This window comes from Acinonyx jubatus, chromosome A1, assembly GCF_027475565.1.
Source record: "Acinonyx jubatus isolate Ajub_Pintada_27869175 chromosome A1, VMU_Ajub_asm_v1.0, whole genome shotgun sequence".
NCBI lineage: Eukaryota > Metazoa > Chordata > Mammalia > Carnivora > Felidae > Acinonyx > Acinonyx jubatus.
Window position 1 is genome coordinate 15,412,728 of NC_069380.1, and position 22,487 is coordinate 15,435,214.

At 41.4% G+C, this 22,487-nt stretch overlaps 1 protein-coding gene across 7 annotated transcripts in view; it reads right to left on the reverse strand.

Moving 5' to 3' along the window:
• Positions 1–2,366: 2,366 nt before the first annotated feature.
• The window catches only part of SMAD9 (SMAD family member 9), a 71,792-nt gene continuing 51,671 nt past the window's right edge, over positions 2,367–22,487 (reverse strand). For 6 of the 7 annotated variants that reach the window (XM_027064707.2, XM_027064705.2, XM_027064706.2 and 3 more), the window contains 5 exons: positions 20,887–21,144; positions 16,945–17,055; positions 15,221–15,442; positions 8,291–8,547; positions 2,367–2,654 (listed from right to left, as the gene is read on the reverse strand). In XM_027064707.2, coding sequence (XP_026920508.1) covers positions 2,511–2,654; positions 8,291–8,547; positions 15,221–15,442; positions 16,945–17,055; positions 20,887–21,144 — 992 coding nt within the window. In that variant the 3' untranslated portion in view covers positions 2,367–2,510. The remainder of the gene's footprint in view (positions 2,655–8,290; positions 8,548–15,220; positions 15,443–16,944; positions 17,056–20,886; positions 21,145–22,487) is intronic. The other variant, XM_053214591.1, reaches the window with a different exon arrangement.

Below are 22,487 nucleotides of genomic sequence, written 5' to 3' on the forward strand. Positions count from 1 at the left end.
TGTACCACTTTAATCAAGTGTTTTCTTCAAAGGAATAACACAGGCTCTGTGGAGTATTTCATCCTGGTTTCCCAAAGCTGCATGGAAATCCAGGTTTGTTTATTTTTTTTAAATGTAACTTATAAGCAACCGGTTATGATTAATTCTGCAAAGGTATAAGGTTACCAGAGGATGAGTTTGAGCACTTGTGAAGAGATCAAGAAAGTTATGTTAAATGTCTGGAGCAAAATCCATGTGTACCAAAATCTCATATGTACCAAAGTTATGTTAAATGTCTGGAGCAAAATCCATGTGTACCAAAATCTCACAGTACTCATTATGAGGAAGACTCACCATATTAATGCCTCTTCTAAGGAAAGAAATGGGGGAAAACTGGAAAATAGGGAAGTAAGAGAAAACAAACAACTTCGAAGCACTGAAGAAAAGTAGCATACATCCCAGGAAGACTTCACCCCTTACCTGATTGCTCAGAGGAGAAGGAAAGTAAGTTTCAAAATAGAGATAATTAAGAAATCATCAGTCGTATTTTTTTTAAGCAAAAAGAAAAAAAAAAAACGATCGCAGGTTTTGTTTTGTTTTAAAAGTGAAAATACATGAAGATGTCTACACAGGTTTCCTAATAGACTCTCAGCTCCAGAGTCTGGGGCTGTCTCTGGTTTACACTGGATTCCACAGTACCTAACACTGTACCCAGCACATACAGGTGCACAATACATAGGTGATGAACCAATGAACTACAGGGTTTTCTAAACACTAAATGGACCACCTAATTTTAACGTAGAATGTACTATTTTCTGTTGCATATATGAAAGTTTCTATTAGATAACACTAGTGCTTACAAGAGGTGACAGTAGGAACTCACTCGTATCTTTTTCACAGGATCATTTCTACCTTGAATACAATTTAATGATAAGCAACTACTGTGTGCTAATGCTAAAAAGACTTGAGATAGAATGTATAAATGAAGAAGCCTCTTGGATTACTGAAGTACCGTCTGTTACAAGCATAATTACCTTCTTAAATTATACATTTTAAGAAGGTGTGAAATATTTTTCGAAGCAGTGCAGTGTTTAGTGGGTGGGAATTGTATATATATATATATATATATATATATATATATATATATATATATGAAAGTACCTAGAAATGTGGGGAATTTTCCTCTCTTTACCATCCAAGAGTAACTAAGAATGGGCTTTTAATACCATATATATATTTTAAGTGTCCCACTCTTCGGTACCGCTGTTCCCCAGAGATTATAAGGATTATGAAGTTACCATTCTATTTGTGAAGTTATTTCCAGGTATGAGGTTTCAGCTTTATAAGAGGCTACCAGATGTGACCAGCAGATTGAGACACTAAGTTAAATAACTCATAAACTTCATCCCAGCAATGTGTCCAGATTTTCTCAAAGGCTTCACCACTGTTTTAGTCATCTGTAAATAGTATCTGCCAACGTGTAGGGAAAATGCGGCAAAAGGACTGCCCTCGCCATGAGCCTTTTAATGGGAATATGAGAAGGTGTAAGTAAACAGAGGATGCTTTTGTCCAACCCTCTTATTTTACTGCTTCTTCTCTACTCAGGATTTGCACACATGGTCCTCTAGCTCACTGTGTAGACTCCACAAAGGCGACCAGGCTGCCTGACTTGAGAAACCAGGAAAATTCAGGGACCCAATTCCCTACATGGAGAGCAAGTGCCTCCCTGGCTGATTCTTGGACTAAGTTCTGGTCTTGTTTTGCAGTTTGGGAATAATGCTCAATTCTTGCTATTTTCATATTAACCTTTCCATGCATTAGACTCATTCTGGATTTTTTTCAGTGGTAGATTATGAGGCAACGTGGCTCCCAGCTTCACAGTTTCTTTTCCAATCACAGTTTAAATTTGTTTCAAATGTACCATTAATATCAGCACAATCATCCAGCTATAGGTATTTCAACTTGAGAGATAAAATAATTTATGTGATTTATCTTACATAACTGATTTACAGCTTGGTCTGTTTTTTTTTTTTCCTTGCCGATAACACTAAAAGTGAGATTGTTTAAATTATACGGGTTTGACTGCTTTCTTTTGTCTGAAAGTGTTATTTCTCTAGTGCTGCTAGTACCCTGACTCTTAATATATAAACAGTTTTGATATTTTTCTGGTAGGCCACCCAACATGCCTTATAATGACACGGCTGACTAAAGCTGCCTTTTATTCTGCCAGCACTTTTCAAATACTATTGACACAATTGCCTTCATTTGTTACCGCCCAGCCCACAAAAGAAACTGCTTCCTATTATTATAGCACAGGCACGAAAAACCTGCTTTTCTAATCACGTTGTACTGGCATCAGGTTTAACTAGAAAGCACAAAACAATTGGTGATAAAAAATATGAATAGTATATATTATATGTATTTACATATGTACTTGGAAACTTGAGTTAGTTGCAAATCTGAAATGATGTAAGCCACTGCCTGCAATAGCATCTATGCTCTAGAAATGTCGACGAAGTCATGACTGACTGTTAAGACACCGAAGAGATGGGGTTATGTGGAGAGCCCATCTGAGTCAGAACTTTGTCCAACCACTGCAGTGGTCCATGAAGATGAATCTCAATCCAGCAGGGGGTGCTCGTGACATCTTGGCGATGATACTCAGCTCCCCAGCCCTGTAAAGCAAGAAGAGAGCCAAGAGTGAGGATGTGGAGAAATGGGAACCCTCATGTACTGTTGGTGGGAATGCAAACTGGTGCAGCCGCTCTGGAAAACAGTGTGGAGGTTCCTCAAAAAATTAAAAATAGATCTACCCTATGACCCAGCAATAGCACTACTAGGAATTTATCCAAAGGATACAGGAGTGCTGATTCATAGCGGCACTTGTACCCCCAATGTTTTAGCAGCACTTTCAACAATAGCCAAATTATGGAAAGAGCCCAAATATCCATCGACTGAAGAATGGGTAAAGAAGATGTGGTTTATATATACAATGGAATACTATTTGACAATGAGAAAGAATGAAATCCTGCCATTTGCAGCAATGTGGATGGAAGTGGAGGGTATTATGCTAAGTGAAATAAGTCAGTCAGAGAAAGACATATGTTTTCATATCATATGTTTTCACTCATATATGAAACTTGAGAAACTTAACAGAAGACCTGGGGGAAGGGAAGGGGAAAAAATAGTTACAGAGAGTGAGGGACACAAACCATAAGAGACAGTTAAATACAGAGAACAAACTGAGGGTTCATGTGGGGTGCTGTGGAGAGGGGAAAATGGGTGATGGGCATTGAGGAGGGCACCTGCTGGGATGAGCACTGGATGCTGCATGGAAGTGATGAATCACAGGAATCTATTCCCCAAGCCAAGAGCACATTTTATACACTGTATGTTAGCCAACTTGACAATAAATTATATTAAAAAAAAAAAGAGCCAAGAGTAACGGTGCCAGACTTTATGGTCAGCCTGCAGAGGTGTGAGACAGACAGGCCTCAGTGCACGCAGAGCCCACACACCAGAGCTGCTCCTGACACCTGAGAGAATGTGCACTCGACCTTCCTGTAAGTACAGAACAACCTCTGCATCAACCAGACACCCTAAGATGAGTCCAAATCAAAGATCGCCTCTAGGCTCACAACTAAATACACAGACCTAGAGATGGTCTGGTCTCTAGTCACGTCAGAAACACCGGCAAATCATTTTCTCTTCCACAAGGGAAGGAGCCTGACCTTATGTTCCACCCCTTACTGCTGAACACAGTGTTTTGCACAAAACAGATGCTCACTGCAGACCACTGACTGGATCTGAAAACTGTGAAGAGAGAACTGAGGGTGTTCTTGATGATTCAAGGGTTGGTTAAAAAGCCTGTTTCTCCTCTCTCTCTTTTTTGGCTCACTTTTTGGCAATTTCCCACCTATTACCATTCATAGGAAAGATAGTAAAAATAAAGAAAAAATAAATTTGTGTATTTTTTCTCTAGATGTTATATACTAGTAAAAAGTTATTTTTTAAAAATGAAGAGAGATCACAAATTACTCTTATTGGGAACAGTGATTATCTGTAGGTTAAAAAAACTTGGATTTCAACACAACCATGCTGCCTGATCACACTTTACATTCGAGACCACAAGCCTCAAGTGCCCTTGTGATGCCACCTGGCAATCAAATGACACTCCCCCAGTCCCTGTGCTCTCCCACTACCTCCCACACCCCAAATGACTGCTCACTCTTGTCCTTTTTCCTACAACCTCTAATACCTACTCCCCCGTCTACTTGAGAATGACTATCTTCTTTCTTATTTTAACCAGAATGAAGCAATCAGAAGGGTTTCCACAGCACTTGCACGAACATACTCAGCCTTTCTACCTCTCACCACAGATTATCTGTGTTTCCAAATAAGCCAGTCCATCCAGTTGTGCAGAAGACTCAAATGCCTTCCCAAAGACATCATTCCAGGAAATCTCCCCATTCTCTCGTATTATATTTTGTTTTCTGCTGGATCATTCCTATCAACATAGGAATATGATGAAATATCGCCCGTCTTCAACATACTTCTCTTGGCCCTAACCACTCCCACCAATTACTGCCCTATACCTTTGACCCCCTTTCTAGCTGTCCAAACTGGCTGTATCAATTCCTCTCCTTCCATTCTGATCAGCATTTCAACCCCAGCCTTCAACAAAACTGTTCCTGTTAAGATTAAAAAAAAAGATGGGGCACCTGGTTGGCTCAGTCAGTTAAGCGTCTGACTCTTGATTGTGGCTCAGGTCATGATCTCACAGTCGTGGGATCAAGCCCTGCATCAGGCTCTGTGCTGACAGCTTGGAGCCTCTCTGCCCCTCCCCAGCTCACTCTTTTTCTCTCTCTCAAAATAAATTAATAAACATGAAAAAAAAAGATTAAAAAAATCCTTTACATGCTAAAATTAATGACCAGCTCTCAGTCTTCATGTCACTTGGGCAGCATGTGATTTGGTTTGTCCTCTCTCCTCCTCAATATACTTTCTTCTTTTGGTTTAAAGAGCACCTTACTTTCTTGGTTTTACTTCTATATTGGTTAATCTTTCTCAGTTTTCTTTGCTGGTTCTTCCTCTTTGAAGGTGGAAGTGTCCCAGGGCCCTGTCTTAGGACCCCTGATCTTCTCGGTTAAACTCAAACAACTGGCAATTCCACTCGGGCTCATGGACAGATACCGTGCATATGCTGACAATTCCTACATTGACACTGCAGCCCAGCCCGCTCTCCCTAAATCCTGACTCATACCTCTAACTGTCTGTTCAGCACTTCCACCGGGATGTGTGTCAGTGCAAAGTTTCTCTCACTAAAACTGAACTCTTAATCTTGTATCTAAATCTTCTCCGTCCTGAGTGGAGGGATCATCTTTCTAACTCCTCCTTTCTCAAAACTCACACAGAGTCACCTGCATAACTCAGAATCCTTCCCCTTCTTACAACTTCTTCCATAACACTCCTAGTGGGAGCGATGGTCATCTCTCAACTGAACAGTGCAATGGCCTCTTAGCTGGTCTCTCTGCTTCCATTCTTGCTTACACGATATTTGCAATTCACATGGCAACTATAGTGATCCTTTAAATATGTAAGTAAGATCACGAAATCCTCTGCTCGAATCCCTTCAGGGGCTCCCCATCTTGTTAGAGTAAAAGGTGAAATCCTTACAGTGGCTTCCAAAGCACTGATCCGGTTCCCTATCACTGCTCTGATCTCACCCCCCAGCTCCCCACTCACACTCTAGGCACCCTGGCCTCCTGGTTCCTACAAATGTCAGGCCATACTCTTGCTGTAGGGTTTGCCCTTCCCTCTGTGTCTACTGCTTCCCCTCCAGATACCCTCATGATTTAACTCCTTTACATCCTTTAAGTCCCCAATGAGGCCCACTCTGCCCACCTTTTCAAAATTTGCAAACTCCCCGTACTCCAGTACTCCCAATTCTCCATACCCTGCTCTATGTTTCTCTTTCCATTCAAGTTCTTTATTATAGCTGTTGTTTATTGCCTGTCTCTCCCTACTGGAATGTTGATTCCATAAGGACAGAGATTTTGAGTAATCACTGATGTATCCCAATGCCTAGAATAGTGCCTGCTGCAGCATAAGGTAGGAGCTCAATAATATCTCACTGACTGACTGGATGAGTCCTAGAATCAGTAAAAATCAGAGCTAAAGATGATCTAGCCCGTCACCCCTCATTGGTAGCTACCAGTGTTTAGTCCTCTTTAATTTCTTATATTTTTTAAATTTTAATAATGTGTTTTATTCAACACAATATATCTGATATTATCATATTAATACATAATCAATATGTAATTACTAACAAAGTATTTTACATTATTTTTATTTGTATTATCTGCCCCCCACAGTTTTGTTGACATACAATTGATATACACTGTGTTAGTTTTAGTTGTACAACATGATGATTGGATATATGCATATATTGTGAGATGATCACCACAACAAACTTAGTTAACATCCATCACCTCACATACTTACACATTTTTTCCTTACACATTTAAATTTCTTTTAACCTAGTCATCTGTTGTTATATTTGCAATATTACATAACTGTTTTCTGTGAATTGTATAGCTTTATGAGATACATCTAGCTGATCTTAGGACAATCAGATTTCTGTGCAAACTTATACTACAGTGAAATAATTACCTCTGATGTACTGGCATTTCATCCTAATTTTAAAAACATGGACCCGGAAAAAACAACTAAGAGTAAAATGGACTGTACGTTCATGGCGATTTAATGCCCTCTGCTGGCTCTAAAGCATCAGAACGTCTGAAAAGATTTCCAGGTATTTGCTAATTGTTTTACAGTATAAAAATGCTTTTAAAACTTAACAGTAAATTAGAATAAAACTGCTTTGTCATCATGAAAGAAATAATTTCAAAAATCCATTTTTTCCATTGCAAACTATATTCTTGATTGTTGTTTTTTAAAATAATTACTAAAATTACAAATACAATAAAAATAGATTTATAGAAAAATAGGACAACTATTTTTCCTGGTAATTTTAAAGGATTAATAAATCTTACTTCGAAAACACCTGAAATGGGACACCTGGGTGGCCCACTAGGTCAAGTGTCCCACTCTTGATTTCGGCTCAGGTCATGATCTCACACAGTTTGTGGGTTCAAGCACCGAGTCGGGCTCTCCTCTGACAGTGAGGATCCTGCTTGGGATTCTCTCTCTCCCTCTCTTCCTCCCCCTCCCTCTCTCTCAAAATAAATAAACATTTAAAAAATAAACCAAAAAACCTGGAAAAAACCATACTGATTTCTTGGATGGGTATGCAACAATGTGAAAACTATGTCACATATACCCAGTTAGTGTGATAAACACACTCATATTTTGAAATATTAGAATTATTCACCAGTACTCTGCACAAGATGAAACAGCAGGTGGTGACACTCTGGTGACACTGGAGTGTTTGGCATCAGGGTGCAAACCCAGCTGTGTTTCCTTCCCACGAAGTAACTTCCTCAGTTCTCCAACCTTCACAACAACATGAGTAAGACCTAATTCAAGAAACATTCAACGAATACTCATACACAAAACATCTACTTATCTCTGAGTTAATCATTCCTGCCATAATATTTCTATCCCAATTTGTTTATGCTTTTATAATAGCAACTTATTGTACACTAGCTTGTATTAGAACCAGTACTGCCTATTTTGTAGCTTAGTTATAAATATTATCTCCTCTGTTGGCCTAAGAGTTAGTTTACTTAATTCAGATAAATTCAACATTTATTGAGAGACAATAGTGCGCAGCAATTTGAGAGATGAAAAAAAATCAGATAACTACCTTAACTTGTCCTCCTTTCAAAACTATCATTTTTTAAATGTTTATTTATTTACTTTTTTTTACTTTTTGAGAGACAGAGAGCACAAGCAGGGTAGGGACAGAGATAGAGAGGGAGACACAGAATCCAAAGCAGGCTCCAGGCCCTGAGCTGTTAGCACAGAGCCCGACGCGGGGCTCAAACCCACGAACGATGAGATCATGACCTGAGCCAAAGTGGGACGCTCAACCAACTGAGCCACCCAGGCGCCCCCAAAACTAACATGTTTAAGAATTTTCTTGAAGCTGCTAAACAAGAGAGTTGACACTCATAGAGGAGCTCTTCCTAAAAACAACTGAACAGAGTTCCAAAGAACGCCCCAAAAAACCCTGTTGTCTACTTGAACTGGCTGGAGAGCTACCCACATCACCCAAAGAATGCATTTTGGCTTGTTTTATTTAGTTTTTCACTTTCTACCTTAACATGTGAAAGCAAGCGCTCCTTACCTTAACAAAGCTCATCCGGATAGTGCACATCTTGGTTAACTCATAGACGACTTCAAATCCGTGGTGAACTGACTGAGCCAGCAGCTGAGCAAAGAGCTGGTTGTTGAAGATCTTGAGACTGCAGCCACTGGGGATCTTGCAGACAGTGGCCGGGTGGAAGCCATGCTGATAGTTGCAGTTCCGGCTCTGCACGAAGATGCTGCTGTCACTCACACACTCGGCATACACCTCTCCCCCAACATAGTATAAATGCACGCCTACAAGGTAAAAATGGCGTCCTCAAGCAGCAGTACAAGTAGTTTAGGATTAACACCATCCCCTTCTCATTGCAACGTCAAGGTGTGTGAATGTCTGTTGCGAAATTAATTTTAATATCACCACAACCACAGTATGAAGCGTGACCTCCATGCTTGTGGCTTTTTTCCCACAAGTCCATTTAAAAGTGGATGGCAACCCATGTTTACAATGATTGTGGAGACTCTCCTGTACTCCTCCGTCTGTCACTCTCGATCTCGTGCTCCTGCTTATCCACTCTATTATTTTTTATTTATTTTTTAATGTTTATTCATTTTTGGGAGAGAGAGAGACAGAGCACGAGCAGGGGAGGGGCTGCAGAAACTGAAGTAGGATCCAGGCTCTAAGCTGTCAGCACAGAGGCCGAGGTGGGGCTCAAAACCACAAACCGTGAGATCATGACCTGAGCCCAAGTTGAAAGCTTACACCCAGGCGCCCCATTATTCACTCTAAAAGTAAGCTCTCAGGGTGCTGGGTGGCTCAGTCGGTTGAACATCCGACTTTGCCTCAGGTTTGTGAGTTCAAGCCCCGCGTCGGGCTCTGTGCTGACAGCTCAGAGCCTAGAACCTGCTTCAGATTCTGTGTCTCCCTCTCTCTCTGCCCTTCTCCCTGCTCTCTCTTTCTCTCTCAAAAATAAAAATAAATATTAATTTTTTTTAACTTTTCACCTACTATTATAGATCACAGAAATAATGCCTATATTGTACTTGGGAACAAGGAAATCCTTGCCACCTTTTTCAGATATAAAGACTCACAATAAAAATGCAGCTTATGTACTCTATCTCACATTCTTGTACTTTTTTTTTTTCCTTCACGTTCTTGTACTTAACAAAGCAAGACAGCATCCTGAGATTGGTGCTTCCCAGGCTAATTTTTATTCCAAATTAAAGCTGAGCTGATTCTTTCCCTCCAAGTATCTGGGTTAAAGACTTAACATAAATGCATATATAGCAAGCGACTGGGGTTAGATGAAATGAAGAAGTTCAAGTCTAGTGAATGTTAAATACCAGAATGGTTTTTCCAGCCTTTCAGCAGAAACACAATTCTCCAGCATTAGGTGTCAATGTAATTGTAAACACAATCGCTGTGCAGTCACAAGGTGTTCGTATAAACGGTCCAGAATACACCTAGAGTGATATACTTTGGATCTCTTCAAACCGCAAATACAGATTTTTAAATGATATAATCTAGAGACCCCTGGGGGGTTCTGCACAGCTGTGCACCGAGGAAACATCACGGAGGCAGCGAGCTGCTCAGTGCCTGTCAGGTTCTAAGCAGCACTTGAGGTGACCGTGCATTAGCTGTGACTGCCTTCCATCATATTTACGGTTTCCTTTTCCCATCTCTTTTCCCTTAATACAATTTTAGAAAAGAATGTTTTTCAGTACTACGCATTCCAGCCATAGCACTGGAGACACGGATGTGGAGTCATAAAGCTAAAGTATTTGATGTTGAGGCCAGGGTTCCCCTTCTCTCCACCTCGGGCTGGCCCCTCTCCTTTTTTCCCAGCTCTCACTCCCTTTTCTTTCTCATGTCTCTTCTCACAGTCCCTGAACAGCCTGGGATCTGGCACCAATGGCCCAGGCCGTGAACAGTAGGCAGGAAGGTCCCAACTGGCTGGGACACAGTTACCTGGCTGCATGGACATGGGGGTGAGGCAGGGGCAAATACAAGCAGACTTCCTTTACCAGCCCCTGTGAGCTCCCTGGGGGGAAGGCCTACCTCTGGAGTGGTTGTGGTTTTCTCAGAAGAGGGTGAACCAGTGGGGAAAGAGCCAGCGGAGACTGCTAAGTATTTAGTATGTATTTGAATTGAATGACCTTCAAATTTATAATCTTCCCAGAACCTACTAAGTAAAATAGATCGGACTTTTTGTTATCTGACTCTGGTCTTTATTTAGGGGATGATTTTCAATCCTGTTAAAGTATTACCTGCAACCACAGCACAGTTGCCAGAGTAAGGAAAGCAGAGAAGAGCCTGGGCAGGCAGGTGGTAGTTTAGCATCCTGAGCAAAAAGGGGCCAGAGCCCAGGGAATTAGCACGTGGAGGCTTGAATCAGCTCTGAGCAGCAGGCAAGGGTGGATTTCAATGCCAGTGTGAAGGAGGCTGGGTTTTGGTTAGAGAGGGGCATCCAAGGAAACGTCAAGTAGGCAAGTCATTTTATTTGCATCCACCTGATAGGCCAAAACAGGGGCTTTAAACCACATGTATTAGATTCAAAATCTCCACAGAGAACAGCGAGCAAAAAGGATAAATGCCCAAAGAAAATGCATCCTGAGATGACAAAGAGGACCCAGGCAATGTGCTCCCCAGGCAAGCTCTTCCAGCATTTTCTCTTGGGCTGCATCTCTCTTTATCTGAGTTTCCCACTTCTGTGTGACTGCCGCCCACATTTTAGGAGATGAGGGAGTGTGGAGTCCTGTGTCGTGGTTACTTAGGACCAGAGAGAGACACCTTGGGTTTGATTTGGGTCTGCTAAGTCAGACTGCAAGAGTGTTCCCTTTTGGTCTTCTTCCATAGTCTTGAATGACAGGGAAATAACAGGTAAGACTGAGAGGAAGGTGCGTAGGTTGGTGAGAAGGTTCCCTTGGTTTTGTAATTGATCATCCCCTTGCCTTTGTTACCCTCTCGTCTGCACACCATTTTAGCAACCTAGCTGAATATCAGAATCATCTGGAGCTTTAAGAAAGTGCATATTTCTGGGTGTAATAATGGTACTTTTAGAAACCCCTTGTATAGATATATATGTATATACACACATGTATATACACACATGTATATACATACACATATGTATATACATACATATATATGCATATATATATGTATATATATATGCATATATATACTCAAATCTGTGGAGAAAGGATATGAAATCTGAGATTTATTTTAAAATACTCTTGCAAGGGGTGCCTGGGTGGCTCAGGAGATTGAGTGTCTGACTTTGGCTCAGGTCATGATCTCACAGTTCCTGAGTCTGAGCCCTGCATCAGGCTTGCTGTCGTCAGAGCCCTCTTTGGATCCTCTGTCCCTCTCTCTCTGCACCCCGCCCCCTGCTCATGCTTTCTCAAAAATGAATAAATACTAAAAATTTTTTTGAATACTCTTGCAAAACTATCATGGAGGGATAGAAGAAAAAATGCACAGAATGCGAATCATTATTGAAGCTAGAGATGGTGCTATGAATATTCACTGCACGATCTGTCCACTTTTGTAGATGTTTGGAATTTTCCAAAATAAAACAAAATGTTTTAATGTATGATCGGAAAATAATAATATAAGAACACAGATTTCCAGATCCACGCTAGGGCTTTGGTTCAGAGGATAGGCCCTCCATTGGACTGTGCCTGCAGCTGTGCACTCCACAATCCAGGGTGTGCCTCATAGCCTTTTAAGATCTAGGTAATCATGATAAAGCTACTCCAGAAGATGGCAGTGGCTTCTCTTGAGAAAGGGGCTTCTAATTCACACAAAGCCATCTCTGGGCTGGTAGCGACGTCAGTCCCCCAAATCCGTATTTGAAGACTGGAAGTCTCTTTGGACGGTAAGATGAACAAACACGTTCATCACACCTGTTTGACCGACACTGAATGGCCCACGTCAGTACTCACACTCGGCCACTCTGCCGGGCTGGGCCACACTACTGCAGCAATCCTGGCATGCCCTTACATGCCACATCCCACCTCCCCCCACACCCCCTTCCCGCCACATCCTTCCACAATCAGGAAAGCCCACTAGAGAAAATTTAGAAAATACAGAGATGCAGAGACTAAAACTCAGCTACAATCAAAGCTAACATTTGCTATATACCTTTCAGGCTTCTCTTTCACGTGTGTTCTTTAAACCTTTCACCCTTCCCCTACTAACAGTTTAATTTTATTATAATAGCCAGGGGATCAGGTGAAAATTCAGATCTCGACTTAAATCTATCTTCCTATTTTATGCAGAGTCAAAGCTAAAGCACTTAAAATGGCCTCAAGGTCACTGCGACCTGGTCCTTTCCCCTCCTCCTCTTCAAAGATTTCCCCATTCCCTTACTGCTCATCTTGGCCCACTCACCGTGGCTTCCCTGATGTTCCTTACAATATACCAGGTAGGCTTCAGGGCCTTTGCCCCTGCTGTTCCCTCTGCTTCGAAAGATCCCCCTCCGTGTAGCTAATTCCCTCTTTCCCTTTCTGTTCAAATGTGACCTTGTTAGGAAAGTCTTCCCTGGCTACCCCACTCTGCATTAAAACATGCCCTCCCCATTTTCTTCCTCTCCTGTGTTTTTCTCTAATCATTAAACATACCATTATTTCTTCTCTGTCTTTCCTTAGTTATAATAGGTAACCCATGAAATCAGGATTTTGTGTTTTTGTTTTGTTTACAACTGTTACATCCCTAATGATGGAATAATCTGGCTAAGAACAGATGCTCAACAAATATTTGTAAGATGAATGCTTATCTCTGAAATCTAAGTGTCTCTATTAATTAACTCCATAGAAAAAGTTAACTTATTCACTAATCTAGGTGGGCTTTTGCTCCAAATTTATTCGGGCTGGTGCTCCAGGAAGCCTGCTGTTTAGAAACAAATAATCCAAGGGAGCACCTGAGAAACAGTCCCTTGACCTCATAGAAGACTGATAGCTCTTCCTTTAAAAATACTCTGGGGCACCTGGGTGGCTCAGTCAGTTAAGCGTCCGACTTTGGCTCGGGTCATGATCTCACAGCTCGTGGGCTTGAGTCCCGTGTCAGGCTCTGTGCTGACAGCTCAGAGCCTGGAGCCTGCTTCAGATTCTGTGTCTCCCTCTCAGCCCCTCCCCGAGTCACGCTCTGGTTCTCTCTCTCTTTCTCAAAAATAAATAAATGTTAAAAAAATTTTTTTCTAAATTCTAAGACAACTTTGTGTGTGTGCCATACTTTATGATATGACTTATTAACTCCTCTAAAAAAAGGTGGGTTTTTTTTCCACATTAAAGCACTTCCAAACAGCTTTCTGAGAAGACTCTGACTCTGATTGGAGACCACATGAGGGTGGAGTGCCCTTCCATCCAATCAGCACTTACACAGACTTTATGGCTTCCATAAAAGGCCATCCATCCTAGCCCTTCCAGCCAATCAGCACTTAAACAGACTCTCTGGCTTCCGTAAAAGGCCATCCATCCATCCTAGCTCTTTTTCCTATGGCTTCTTAACCTGGGGATTAGCTCTCAGGCGATAATGCAGAACCTCCACTCTCCATGTCTGCAGCAACAGCACCTTAAGCAAGCTACTTTCGGAAGGGCTCCCAGAAGGTATACAACACTCCTTTAATATCTGAAGTCTATCTTTGGATCAAGTGGCAGCAGCATAAGTCTGAAGTCTAATACACAGACCAATGTGCAAAGCCCCTCAGCACACAGCTCCACAATGTTTTAACGTTCTGCCTCTCGATTTCACTTGGAGATTCTTATAAAAATCATTTGAAAGTAAAACTGCAGTACCTGACAAATTTATTTAAGAATTTAGTCAAAGGGAAAGAATGGCTATGCTTCCTCCTTTACGATAAAAATTACAGTATAGTTGTGTTTCCTTGTTTTGACCTCCCTGTTAGGAAACCTAGAGCAAAATTTTAATCACAATTACAGTGGTCACCTTTAGCTATATTCTCCTTTCCTGCCACCCTCAGCCCCCAGTTTCTGATTTTCTATTTTTTATTTATCATTTCACTGCGAAGTTTTCCCTTATGCCACCTCAAAGCCACTATGGAAAAATACAGGATATAAACAAACATAAATATCACGATGAGAGTCAACATCAATGAATAAATTCAACCTGTTTCTAATCAACGGCGTGTAGGTTTCCTATGACAGAAGAAATTTAGGGGGTATGTTAGAAAGAATATTTAGAATGATCATCGAGTACAATAATCAATGTTCTCTGGAAATCTGAAATAAAAGGCTTGTGGCTACCTTGCTGAAGTGGTCTAAGGGCTGGAGGGAGAGAGAAAAGATAAAATGACTCTAAAGGTTCTGTATGCCTGTGAATCCACAGTAGTCCGACATGACAGTGGACAACCAGGTATTAAATGCTACCAACTATTCTAATATAAAGAAAATGATTTAAAGATCTGCAACCAGGCCTCACACTCGGGTAGGATTTGCTACCGTGGATCATGGTTATGAGACAGGCTTCAAAGCACCACTGGCCAGACCCCAGTGAAGCCTGTGCCCATCTGCTTCATAACAATGCCTGGCCACAGGAGACCGCCAGTCGCTGCCAAAGGTTCCCAAACATAAACAGGTCGTGATTTTCACTACCTCGCTTCTAAGTCTCCAAAGGTCACTTTACCTGATATATAAACTCACCAAGCCAGAATTCCTCTTATTTTGCATCTTTAGGCAATTTGAAAATAATTCATGATACTTCCCTTCAATAATTTCATCCTGCCTTCATATTTACCATCTTGTTTGTCTTCATAATATTTAACCTATGCCACTCTCCAAAAGATGCTGTGCTGACCCTAGAAGTAGAGAGACTAAGACCCTGAAAGCCTAGCTGTTTTCTCCCAGCTCAACAGCCTAGGACCAACCTGCTAGGTTATGTGGCCAGTATGTGGCTTGTTCCTGTCCCATGTTTTAGCTCAGAAGAATATAGGAATTACATATTTGCTTTTACCCTTTCCTATGTGTCTCCTGGTGTTTTCTATTGTTGAGTTTCTGTTTACGTTAGAAAGAAGTCCAAGACAGAATCTGTTCCTGTTATTTGAAGGGTCTGTGAATCCATCTATAAGCACGCTTCGGGAGGAGGCCTGGAACGTCTCCCCAACTCGGTTGTTCAGTTCATAGTACGCAACAGAGCACCAGTGCTGTGGTTCCTCGTAGCAAACTGGTCGAAAGTCTGCAAGAAAAAGAACGAGAGAGCACATCACCACTGTCATGCCTGGCTTCCCATCTCACGATTCCACCTGGAAACTTACATTAATGCTGTCAACCAGAAAGGTGGCTGCGAGACAAGGATGCTCTTTGTGATCTTTACAAACCTGTCACTTGACAGAAGCTATTGTAGTTAGCTCATCTAGTTAACACATGTGGCACAGAGGCCACAGTCCTTGTGACTCTCCCATGGTTAGAGCATTTGTAATCATATTTATAAGTATTGAGGGGGCCTGACAAACAACAATATGAACAGATCAATGTCAATTCCATTGCCCCTAAAGGAGACAGCTCCAAGGATGGTGGCAGGTCACCTCCTCTTTATGTGTGAATGATAGCATATTACTGTCACTGTACCAAACTGAGTCCCTGTGACAAGAGTATCATTTCCTAACAAACTAAAAATGATAAATAATAATTTGGATATAATAAAAGCTGAATCAAAACTCCAGATAGGAATTTAAATTACTGAAGAAAGAAAAAAAAACTTCTATATAGACTCACATTCTCTGATGTGTACATATGGAGTATTTAGTTATTTATGGCATAAACTATTTTAAAGACAGCTGTATGTTTCATTAGGAAATCCAAGAATGTTATGCCAAACTTTTCAAAGCTAATTAAGTTGCCAGTAACCAACCACAGTTCAGAGTGCTAATTCTTTGCCACTTTCTCCACCTTTTTTAGTGATTATATTAGCTCTCTTCTCTTTGAATATCCTAGTTAGTCTTATATCTACAGTGTGTTCCTATATGCACTAAAACATAAATTTTTGAAACATACATTAGGGGGTTATTATCTGATTTACAAAAGGGCCTTTACTTATAGAAGACTTCACCCTGGCCGACTTTAAACACTAAGCTCCCTTACACCCTCTCCACCCAGTGTGGTTCCTGGAACTACAGCTTGTGCATTGCCTGGGAGCTTGCTAGGAATGCCGGTTCTTGGATGCCACCCCGGATTTACAGAATCAAAACCTGCATTTACAGAAGATCGCCATGTGGTTTATGTGAACGTGAAAATTGAGCAACGTTTATCCAGCTCATTATAGGAAACAGATAAAATCCTGCAAAAACCCTATTTACATATTTACATATATTTGTAAGGGCACCCCTCTAAGCCAAATCAAAGACCCCATGACAAAACTATAGTATAAACACAACTGGAGCAAAATTGCTAACTTAAATACCACTTCCTGTACTCAACATCCAGAACTACAAGCATCTAAATGTTAGGTTAAAATAAAAAATTAACTTACTCTAGTAACCGGGCTGATAAACAAACATTCACTCTACGGTATTGAGGAATGCCAAAGTTAAAATGCACAGCCATGGTTTCTGCCCCTTAAAACACATGTGAAATAGCAGGCTAGCACATTTCATTTTGTTTTTGGATTTGTTTTGTTGTGGGGTAATAGGAAATGCTCTTGGAAAACAGCTACATTTAGCTGTTCATCTACAAATTTACCTCCATTAGGCACTGACAGCACTAAATGACTATCAGCTGTGGCATCTACAGGTCGGCCATTCTGGGTCCCTGGGGCTTCTGTGGCATGATAAGGCGGGGGTGGTGTGTCAGCTAAAAGAAAGCAGTAAAACAGAGGAATGTCAAACTGATAAACTGCACAAAGACAGATCCAACCTTTCTTGCTGTGAAACTCCAGGGCTTGGTGGATAGCGTTATTGCTAAAGACGGGCAGTAATATAATAAGGCTATTCTGCAGGACATTGTGAGTGTCACATAGAAGAAATCGGTTGTCCAGACATCCTCACAAAACGGCTGATTAGTTTTCCCTCTCACTTAGGAGTTATCTATGAGTTATAAGTTCCGACGAATGTAGGGTAAGATTTTCAAAGCTAGGAGCTATTCTCCTAGCTTTTGCAATGGCAGAAGAGTCCGCTGTCTGACTTTCAAAGCAGAAAGCTAAACCTTCTTTGAAGTGAGCTTAATTTTCAATTCCTCTGTTGCCATGGATTGTACAATGGCCACAGAGATGGTCTCTCTCTGAGATAGTTCCAAATCTGCTCCCCCAAATGCAGAACAGTTGAAACCTGATTATAACCTGTGCCCCAAGGCATGCTGAGAGGAGCTCTTCTCCCCAAATATCAGTTCTATAATTGGACAGTGATCAGGGTTAGGCAAATGGGTGTGCATTCAGTAGATAATATCTTATCAGAAATTAATTCACAACACAATAAAAACTCCTGCAGCAGAGGAAGAACCTTTCAGTGAGAACATCAGAATAACTGATTCCTCCTGTATACATTCCTAATGTCAGTTCAGAATAGTCTTGTTTTGTTAGGGGTGGATGGAGTGCAGTGGCATGAAAAGTTGACTCAGTCTGCCTTTGTTGAATTGAATTTTGTCCATTCCAGTAGTTCCCACGCTTAAAGTGTGCATAAAATTGCCAGTGAAACTCTAGTTAAAGATGCAGATTCCTCAGAAATTCTAAGTCTGCAGGTCAATGGCTAGATGAAGACATGTATGTTTACAGGCACTGATGGCAGTTCCCAGTGCATGCCACGTCGTCCAACCGTGGATAAATCATTTCCTTGTGAGAAAATAAACGCTGACCCTGTTTATAGGAAAAGTCATAAAGCAAGGTGGCCCTTTTGTAGGTCCTTGACTGGGTCTATCTATAAAATACAGGTTGAACATAGTTACCCTATCACCATATCCACTCCTAGGCATATGCCCAAAGGAGCTGAAAGCAGGGACTCAAGCAGATGCTTGCATGCCAGCGTATACAACAGCACTCACACTAGCCAAAAGGTGGAAATAACCCAAACATCCATCAACCAACAAATGGATTTTTTTTTAATGTGGTATATCCATTCAATGGACTACTGCTGTCACAAAAATGAAGTAACTGACACAGGATACAACCTAAACTATGAAAACACTATGCTAACTGAAATAAGGCAGACACAAAAAAAGGCAGATAGCATATGATTCCACTTCTGTGAGGTACCTAGAATAAGCAAATTCATCAAGATAAGAAGTGGGTTGAAAGTTACCAGGGGCTGGAGGAAGGAAGAGGAAGAGAATCGGGAGCTACTGCTTAATGGATACAAATTTCCTGTCAGGTCGATGAAAAAATTACGGAAATAGACACTGGTAATGGTAGCACACAACTATGAATGTACTTAATGCCACGATATCGCACACTTAAAAATGGTTAAAATGGCAAATTTTATGTGATATATATTTTACCACAGCTTTAAAAAATTAAGATATGAAAAACCATTAAGTGCCACATTTTAAGTGTGTGAACTCTACGATGTATGAACTATATCTCCATAAAGCTGGTATAAAAAAAATTAAGGGGCTGAACCAGTGAATTTCAAGATTTCCTTTTAGTCTCACTTATCTGTGGATCTGTATTCAGGTTGCATTTTGCTGTTAATCATTCAGAAAAGAATTGTTTTCTCCGAAATGAAAAGAGCCATTCCCTCCCTAAAAACTAAGCAGCCTGCAAAGGTGCTGAGGTCCATCTTTCATGGGTAGGAAGAGGGAAAATATCAACCTGCTAGTCCCACCAATTCAGGAAGACAACGTCAGTGCAGGCAAGCTTTACAGTGCAGATACATTTTATGTAAATACGTGTTGGTGACATAATTATCCTCCTTTCTCTTAACCATGGCTCTGTCCTCAAATGACTTCTCTTCCTGTTGTGTCTCTTTCTCTGTGAATCCAGCCTCTTGTAAGACAGCAGACATCTCCTTCCAGTCTGTGTGGATGACCCCTGAGCTTCCTCCCAGGGTCTCACCCCATATCAAGCCCTACTGAGTCCACCTCCTCAAATTCATTGTCTTCTTTCCATCCCCATATGCCTCCCTTAGTTCAAGTCCTTATAGTTACTCGCCCAGGCATTACTGAGACCATGATTGTTCTCAACAGCCATTACCTCTTAAAAATCAGAGACTACAGTCATAATCAATCATCATCGTACCTATAGCAGTAACACAGTGCCTGGCACTTTTTAGGCACTCAGTAATTACTTACTGACTCAATAACATCTATATCTATAACCCTGAGCACTAGCCCTGTGTTCCAAATGCCTGTGTGGTGGTCCATTTACTCTGTAACCAACGAATGAGCGACTACTGTGTTTTAGCGCCTGTGCTACACATATAAAAGAGAAGATGACTGGCAGTTGAATGGGGGAAATAGACCCAGAAGGAATTATACAATGTAGTGTGTTAAATGAAATAGTAAACATATATGAAAATAGTAGCTGTATTGTTGAGGGGGCAAAAGGAAGAACTGAATAACTCAGAAAGGAAGGGCAACTCCTTTCCTGTCTTCCCACATTTTATAAGTTCTGTGAGGATAGGGACAATTTTTACCGATCTTTTAATTCTCCTTTCGGCTCCCTAAGCAATGCTTTATGTAATAAAAGTTCAATAAATCTCTCTTAAATAAATGAATATATGAACAAATGAATGAGGCAGATCATAACATCTAGCACCAAATGAATCTATTCATGCCTTTAAGAACTTGTTCCTCGGGATATGATCTACCTCACACTCATGAGGTGCATGTAAACCTCTTCATCATTATCTAACTTAGACCCACTTTATAGCCATGGTAGCATGTGCAATTATGACAACGTGCTTGATTCTCTCTTTTGCCCAGGGCATGCACACTCCCTCTCCCTTACGTAGGCTTCTTCAGTTCAGCAAATGTTTACTGAGTAAGTCTGTCTTCAAGATGCTGTGCTGGCTTCACACAACACAAAGGGAGGACACGCTGGTGAGGTGAGGCCTGACACTGCCCCGGTGAAGTTATGCAAAGAAAAGGCCAAGCGTGGACCCCTCACGTTTCTTGCCCTCAGGCCAAGTCTTCCTGCTTCAGTCAGTGAAGTATTTTATTATCTCAATTCTGCGACCTTTAAAAAAAAGGCCATTTCGTTTCTGAGCGTTCCCAGAGGATTAGAACCAGAAATCAGAGCAAAGAGATGTTGTAGCTCCAGAACAAATGCTCCCAAATGGCCCTGATCTTAGAAGGGGCAGGGTCTAGTGGCCCACAGGAGATTGCCACACAAACTGTAAAGCTCCATATGAACATCAGTAGCCAGTGATTATGATGATGACGGCCCCACCGTGAATAACTGTGTTGGGTCAGGCTCTATGGAGACCGACTGCAGCTTTTTTTTTAATTAAAAAAAAAATTTTTTTTTAACATTTATTCATCTTTGAGACAGAGAGAGACAGAGCATCAACGGGGGAGGGGCAGAGAGAGAGGAAGACACAGAATCCAAAGCAGGCTCCAGGCTCCGAGCCATCAGCCCGGAGCCCGACGCGGGGCCCGAACCCACGGACCGCGAGATCGTGACCCTGAGCTGAAGTCGGACGCTCAACCGACTGAGCTACCCAGGCGCCCCGACCGACTGCAGCTTTTACTGACCTGAGTGTTGATAGGGGCTCTCTGGCTCGGAGGGGCTTCCTGGGGAGTGAGGGTAGCCGGCGGTGCACGGGGACTGTGAGAACACGTGCCCAGGCGAGGGAGGGAACGCAGGGCACGGAGGCTGCTGGAAGGAGTCGGGATAGGTGGCATTGTGTGGCATGAGAGGCTCGCTGTGGAGGGAGGCACTGCGGAACTTGGCCAGGAGGCTGAGCTGGGGGTTATATTCACTATGTCTTGGCACGAGCACCGGAGGCAGCACTAGGATGAGAAAGGAACCAGCGGGTTAGACTCGAACGTTGGCTCCGCGGCACAAAACCCGGTGGACGCTTGCTGTTTGTGTCTGTCCATTTTTGCTGAGACAACTCTGTTTTCTGGGAACTATCCATCCACCATTCTTTGTGCTTGCTGTAGACCTGTCAGTTAAGGTCCCATCTTTTCCCAGAAAGTGAGCTTGTGAAACAAGCTGAACACCAAAGTTTAACGCTTAAACACTCTTATTACAAACTGAGTATTAAACAGAGTATCACAGTAAAAAACAACAACAACAAACAAAAAACAGTTTAGAGGAGAATCGTTCTGATGTCAGCACTCTAAAGAGACTGTCTATTCAGTCCTACCACAGAAATTACCAGAGCTGCCCTATTATGTGGCTATCTGCAGATCTAATTGCTTATGTCTTCCTTTAATTTTGCCCATAAAGTGGTTATTTTTTTAAGGCAAAATTGGTTTCTAAGTGATCCTCAGAATTTTTTTTCCCTCAGATACCATGTTGAATTATTCAGATGGCCAGCCTAAATTTTAGGCTCAGTGGTACTGCTAAAGTAAAAAAAAAAAAAAAAAAAGAAAAGAAAAGAAAAAAAAAATTCTACTTGTCTTTACCAGAAAGATTTAAAGGTAACCAAAAATCATTAAGTAAAAGATAAACAGAGAGTTATAGAAGTAAGAAATAAGCAGAAATAAGAGAACTTATAAATAAAGCCCCATGTGTGTTTCTTCTGAATTCCATACTTGAAAAACAAAAGTATTTTTGATCCTGATTCTATACAAACAGTTAGGAATGGATGCAGTTCTCAAAGGCAAACATTATCCAGGATTTCCTAGTTCCTATTGATTTCTGCAGTGTCACAACACCTGGCAGTTGTCAGTAAATGGTGTTGAGTACAGCCTCTGACCAACATAAGTTCCAGAAAGAGAAGCAGAAAAAACAGAGGGAGGAAGTGATCAAAGAAATAACAGAAGAAAATCTCCCAGAGCTAAAGAAGGATCTATGTCATCACATTGAAAAGAGCCGTGGAATACACAACCCAGTTAACGAAAAGAGATCCAGACTTGGTCATACCACCTTGAATTTCAAACATCGAAGGGCAAATGGAATATTCTAAGGGTTCCTAGAGGATCACCTCAAAGCCACCTATGAAGACATGAGAACTGAACTGACTATTGGTTTCCCATCACCAATGCTGGACACTAGAAAGCAATGGACCAAGGCTCTTCTAAGGGAAAATAATTCTTAACACAAGATCCCACGATGGAAACCAATACAGTAGCCAAAAAATAACATAAATCATAAACTAAAATGTAGATATCAAAGATTCAAAAAG